General features: G+C 33.0%; 1 protein-coding gene across 1 annotated transcript; it reads left to right on the top strand.

Moving 5' to 3' along the window:
- Positions 1-1,752: 1,752 nt before the first annotated feature.
- Positions 1,753-4,955, top strand: LOC115970785 (D-amino-acid transaminase, chloroplastic). The gene is made up of 5 exons (XM_031090391.1): positions 1,753-2,067; positions 2,286-2,332; positions 2,513-2,691; positions 3,179-3,852; positions 4,624-4,955. The coding sequence occupies exons 1-5, from the start codon at positions 1,866-1,868 to the stop codon at positions 4,716-4,718; spliced, it is 1,197 nt and encodes a 398-aa protein (XP_030946251.1). The 5' UTR covers positions 1,753-1,865; the 3' UTR covers positions 4,719-4,955.
- Positions 4,956-6,763: the final 1,808 nt, after the last annotated feature.

Below are 6,763 nucleotides of genomic sequence, written 5' to 3'. Positions count from 1 at the left end.
TACTAACATCACTTTATTATTTACTATTCACAACTTGTCACCTTAGCAGATATGAAATATTTTGTAAAAATGACTGCGACTCAAGACCTATTAAATGGATAAAGTAATGTTACGTACACAAAATTCGAGGGACAACCTAATTGATGTAATTATAGCTTAGTGAGTTTGCTAATCTTGTTAAGCTATCTCTTTATATATCCAAATTGATATAATTACAGCTCAGAAGGTTTGTTAATCTTGCTAAGCTATCTCTTTAAACATTCAAAATTGATATAATTACAGCTTAGTGAGTTTGCTAATCTTGATAAGCTATCTCATTATATATTAACTAAACATATTTGTTTAAAGTTATTTTCTGTCAAAACAAATAGAACATAAGTTGTTGACATTCATGTCATTTCACTGTTGACCGATAGCTTTTGTGATGTAATACTGTAGGGTAAAATATAGGGTTGTATTTTTAACATTTATCAAATTTGTATATTTTAGTATAATTTTTTGTAATTTTAGGATTTATGATTCTATCTCATTGCTTGTAGGTGTTTTTAAACGTTTCACAGTTAAATTACTCATTTTTTGGTACTGTATCAATTATGATGGGTTTAAGAAGATTTTTAGTTGTAAATTTGGTATTTTTTGGGGAGAATTTAAATATAATTGCAAGTTATAAAATAAAATAAATCAATAAAATAAAGATTTTCTATATTTCTAGTGGATGCTAGTAAGTTGCTACAAGCCTACAACAATGCTACTCCTACGTCCTACCTAATTTGATGCTGATGCCTTCATGATCCAGGATTCCATTTTCTTCCGCTAGATGAATAAGGTTTATGGGATAGTTCATAGTTGGTATTGACTTGTCTTGCACTTTGTCGTAATGTTATTCTTTGATTTCCCAAAAGGACAAAGCTGATTCCATGCAACTTTGCAAGTGGTGGGTAAGTGGGTTGAATTTTCAATTTCCAACATTCGTCGTGTTGTGTGTTAATTGGAAGTAAGCTTGTAACTCCTAGCGTAGGATAATATTATAATGCTCCCACTATAAAAATAGTTATTGAAGTTTTCAATGGAAATATTTACGTTCCCATTATTTTAATTATTAAATTATTAAAAAATAATTATAATTAATAAGCTTAAACTCATTAACCCGAACAAAATTCCATTTTTTTAACAGTTTAAATACCCATGAATTTGCTCGAATTTAGATTATCAAAATCCATGTATTAAACTCATGCGGAAATATCAATATTTGTCATGCGAATATTTATATTTTTGGTTCTGAATATTCATTTTTTATTTGTTATAAAAGCAAATCAGTACGATAACTAGGCCTTAGGCCATAAACAAAAATTTATGGTACTGCCCCTTATATGATATCAAGAGACAAATAAATTTGTTGATGTAATTTGGCAAATTTGTGAACAAAAATTATGCTTTCTCAAACTTTTTGTTTGTACTGGACTTGCCCCTCATCATCCAAGGGTTACCTTCTCCTAAACTAGTTTAATATATGTAATATATATTTTTTAATATGCTATTAAAAAAAGTAATATATTATTTATTCTTAATTAAAGCATTTGCAAGCATTTATAATATGAATTTTTAAAAAGAATCAATTATATTTCTGAAGTTATTCATATAATTTGCGATGAATTATCAGTTTGGATGAATTTGCTTGTCAATCAGTTGCATGAATATTGTAAATTGTACCATATTATCCTTTTTGTTTTTGTTTTTTTTTCTATAGTGAGTTGGGACAAATACAGCCAACCTTTAACGTGCGAACTCTAATGTCGTATTTATCCTCTGACTATCGGGAAAAGAGTCAGTTCAGTCTAACTGGTTAGCTGTTTCGGCTTGCTTCCATGGCATCTCTCTCACCTCTCCCCAAAATTTTCTCCCAAAACCCACATGTTCATGCAAATCTCCATGATCATTTGCGTAATCCCAACGTAATATACCGAAACCTTTCATTTTCTGGACTCGGATTTCGGTGTTCTCAACATGCATCGATCGGAGAAACGAGAATTGTTAGAAAAAGTTCTAATCAAACTGAAGTTATGATTGGTGAGTTTTCCACTTCTCTTTATTCATTCATATATAAAGGAGTAAGGACTGAGGACTCCCACAGATTCATGGGTTAGCTATAGTTTCTGTTATTAACTTGATTTGATTCGTAAACTTTGAAAGGACAAATACAGATAGCTATGTATGTGTGCTAAGCTTGCATGTAATGCTTTTGGTTCAATTACACACTGACGCGACCTTGATTTTTGTTATGGCAGAGTCTGCTACTCAAGTTTTTGATGTTCCACTCTTGTCTTGCTCAGAGGTTAATTTCTTAGTCTCTACTTTTAAATTAGCTATTGCAATGGATTGGTTTATGCATTTTTTTTAAAAAAATTTGAGTTATGCCAAAGTTGAGTCTTTGGGTTTCTAGACCAAACTTCAGAAATTAGTAGAATTACTGTTTCATTGAGTAATGATTTGTTCCATCTGGACATTTATTAAGGCTATTGAAAGGCTAAAAACAAACCGAGAAACTCAAAATGTCAAGCAACCGTTTCTGGCCATGTACTCTAGCGTTTTTGGTGGAATAACAACGGATCCTGCAGCTATGGTGATCCCCATTGATGATCACATGGTCCACAGAGGCCATGGTGTTTTTGATACTGCAGCTATAATGGATGGGTTAGTGATTTCAACCCCATAACAATGAGAATTTGTTTTTTGAACTTTATTAAGTACATTCTATGCTCTTCTTCACGCACACATGCACATATATCATACCAAGGCCTCAAAATGGTTTATATACAGATATAGCATATTATGAATATATATCATATTGATAACGTTTATAGAATTAGAATTGGTCTTAAATCTTAATCAATTGTGAACTTGAACTATTACAACTCTTTCTCGGATAAAGCAGAATCAAATTGTAACTTATGCATGTTATTTGAAAAGCAAAAACAATTACTCGTACATAGTGAATCATATGACAAACTTTGTTGGTAGCAGAAGAAAACGGCTAATATGCATTTTCTAGTTCAAGTCTTAGATCAGTTCAATACTTCAATTCTATGTAAATATTTTAGTTTTAACCTGGTCTTAGGCTACCAATTCTAAAGCTAATTATCAACAGAGCTCCTAATTGTATCTTTGCTTTTAACCCCAGATTCCTCTATGAGTTGGACCAACACCTTGACCGAATTTTAAAGTCTGCATCTTTGGCTAAAATTAAGCTCCCATTTGATCGGGAGAGCATAAGAAGAATACTGATAAAAACTGTGAGTGCCTCCAAGTGTAGAACAGGATCATTGAGATACTGGCTCTCAGTAGGACCTGGTGATTTCCAGCTCTCCTCATCTGGCTGCCATCAGCCAGCTCTTTACGCTGTTGTCATTCAAAGTGAATCACCATTTGATTCAAAGGGCATTAGAGTAATAACCTCATCAGTCCCAATAAAACCCCCTCAATTTGCTACCATGAAAAGTGTGAATTACCTTCCAAATGTGCTTTCAAAGATGGAGGCAGAAGAAAATGGTGCATATGCAGCTATTTGGCTGGATAGTGATGGGTTCATTGCTGAAGGGCCTAACATGAATGTGGCATTTGTTACAAAGGACAAGGAACTTCTTATGCCTAAGTTTGACAAAATTCTAAGTGGGTGCACAGCTAAGAGAGTTTTGACTCTTGCGGGAGAACTAGTTAGAAAGGGTGAGCTTCGGAGAATAGAAATGAGAAATGTGACTGTGGAGGAAGGGAAGAAAGCTGATGAGATGATGCTTATTGGCAGTGGGGTTCTCGTTCGGCCTGTAGTGCAGTGGGATGATCAGATCATTGGTGATGGTAAGAACTTTTCTGCAATGTACTCACTGTGAACGCCCTAGAAACAATAATTTGTTTAGTTACACATATATGTGCAGGTATATTTGCACTTTAGGTTTTTTGTAAAATCAACATGGCATTATTTCCTGTTTGCTTATAAAAAATACATGACATTATTTACTGAGTTGACGTAGTTATATATACATGATTGGAACCACAACCTTAGATTGATTACTGCTAGTTATACTTAAAGGATGCATTAGATTTCCTCTGGTATGTGGTTTATGATGAGATTTTTGAACTTATAAGTGTTGCGAGAAGCATTAGTTCCTCCCATAAAGAGCTCTAGGAAGCATCATTCAGCAGGTACAGCTCATTTGGCATCATTCAGAGCAGGTGGAGCTTATAATTTGAACATTTTTCCTTAAACAATAAGTCTATAGGCATTGAAAACTTCACAGAAATTTCCCACCCTTCCTCTTTCCTTTGTGTTGTAGCGGGCCTAAATGAGGTGAGGGGCAACTATACATGAGAGAGTGAAATATTCAGTGCCAGTAGCATAGCTGTTTTTTTTAAAAAGTGTTACATGTCTTAGTTGCTTCTCTATGCACTACATTGTAAAATTGATTCAGAAATATAAAAAATGATGCATTATCTATCATTCTATGGCCCTTGAAAGTCATTCATCCTTCCTTGAAGTGGGACATCTCCTCACTTAAATTGTTGAGTTGAAATCATGTTTGCTTATAAAGCTGCGAAAGTTGACTAGTTGCAATTTTTGTTTCTTTTTAGGCAAAGAAGGTCCTGTGGCTCTCAGCCTCTTAAATCTCATTTTTGAGGACATGAAATCAGGCCCCCCTACAGTCCGAGTTCTTGTTCCTTATTAAGCTTGCTTAATTGGTGTTACATGATCAGAGCTCTGAATGCCGGAATTCCTCTAATTGTGGATCACTCCATGGTTGTGATCTTCCTTTGTGACAAATAAGTGCTTTGAGTTCTTGACGTATTGCCCATCATCTATCTTTAGTACTGATGGCAGGCATTGGCAGATTTGAGATAGTTTATCTCTTTGGTCTTGTATCAATGATAAGAATAACAGTACTCTTCATGTGTGTTTATAAGCTTCTAGGGTGTACAGCTATATGTTTTGCATTTTTCTTTTTCTTAGTGTGACAGGTTAGTATGAACGCATAGTGCAATGTTAAAAATTTCTCCCTCCCTCTAAAATGCCCCCTTAAAAATTCCTCTCAGGTGCTGTAATTGCTTGAATTTTGCAATCTGAGCAATGGAGTTCGTGGGTATTTTTGTTGTTAAACTTTTAGGAAAATGTTTGTTAATCATCATCATAAATTCAAATCTTATCTCATATATATAATGTTATTTAAGATTTATCGCCGTCTACAATAGTATGCACAAACTAAAAAATTAACCCGTCCCAGCAAGAAATTGGAGATCATAGATACAATCAAGAATTCATATAAAATTCAAATAATTGCAGAGATTAGGCTCTAATCTAGATGTTAAAAGGCTCTAATCTAGATAAATTGTTAGTATACTTCTGTATAGGACGTAAATAACTAAATATATGGAAGTTTAAACTACGAGCCATGGAAGAAATAAACACATGTTTCGTGCTCATGTCGACTATAAAAAGGCTGGTGGAGCATCCATCTAGTGTTAAATATGCTGTGTAGTTGTTTCCTAAGCCGCTGCTTTGCAAAAGCTGATACGTACTTGTTTTCTTCTTACCTTTCGCATACCAAAAAGATATTCCAATTCACATTTTGTTAAGTGGGGTAGAATTATATAAAAAGCATCTTCTAGTTCTCACAATGGCTTATATATATAGCATGGCGCTGTTGTAACAGTCACTCTATACTTCAAAACTAAACAATGTTTTCTCTATTCTCCCCTAATTATCAAATTATTAACAAAAAAAATTACTGATTAATTAATAATAAACACTATGTCTTATTGACTGAATTTCCATTTATTTTAATAGAAAATTCAAAGTTCTATCAGACATATTTAAGAAACAAATTTTTTTTTTAGTTATATTTAACAAAAATCATAATGGAATGAGGTAACTACTTACTACTAATAAATTCCTGGGGGCATTACTCAGTTTAGAAGTTTAGGAGGACTAACTACACGATAGTAGGAGGAAAATTGCCTCTAACCCTATAAAAAGGTTTAATATTGTAGCTTTCCATCCTATACTATGGAGGCATTTGTAGTGTGAACTATAAATTTCAAAATTTGTAATCAACATCCTAATTTTAGAATAATTTGTGATATCCTTCAAGGCTCCAACCATTCAAGTAATAGTCTAATGGTAATAATATCCTTTATGGTGCCTCATATCTGTGATTTGAACTCCATCTCGCCCCTCTTCCCTTCACTATCTACATTTTTAAAAAGGTATTGCATATTACAAATGTTTTCATGGTTTGTGGAGGGTGGACATTTTTAGTACTCTCATAATTTACGCTTTTAAGAGTTGCCCACCAAATTATCAGTTCTTACACTAATTAAGAGTTGTTAATAATTATGAGTTGTAGTGCACATTTTTTTTTTTCCAGTAAGAAATACCTTTTCCTTACTAATTCCATAATTCATGCATGAATTCATTAAGGCTGTGTGTGTTTTAATATTTGTGCACAATTTGACTTTTTTTTTATTTTAAAAAAATGTATAAAAACATCATCTATTGAGAGTATTGAATGCCATATAAGCTATAAGGGCACTCAATAACCAAAAAAAAAAAAAAAAACCTTCATTTAATAAAAGATGATACATGTAAACATAAGATAGTTCAATAGTGATCGTATATATTTTTGTGAAGCTTAACAATGGAGGTCGAAATCCTTTAATTGACATAGAGCTTAAAAAAAATAAGGAAGGTTAGACAGTCTATAAACACAAACTTTTG

This window comes from Quercus lobata, chromosome 12 (assembly GCF_001633185.2).
Source record: "Quercus lobata isolate SW786 chromosome 12, ValleyOak3.0 Primary Assembly, whole genome shotgun sequence".
Lineage (NCBI taxonomy): Eukaryota > Viridiplantae > Streptophyta > Magnoliopsida > Fagales > Fagaceae > Quercus > Quercus lobata.
Note: the sequence above shows the minus strand (reverse complement) of the source record. Positions and strands in the feature narration are given on the sequence as shown.

Coding starts and splice junctions, on each gene's coding strand:
- LOC115970785 (XM_031090391.1), top strand. CDS start 1,866: ATGGCATCTCTCTCACCTCTCCCCAAAATTTTCTCCCAAAACCCACAT. Junction 2,692..3,178: donor ACTGCAGCTATAATGGATGG/GTTAGTGATTTC, acceptor TTTTAACCCCAG/ATTCCTCTATGAGTTGGACC. Junction 3,853..4,623: donor TGATCAGATCATTGGTGATG/GTAAGAACTTTT, acceptor GTTTCTTTTTAG/GCAAAGAAGGTCCTGTGGCT.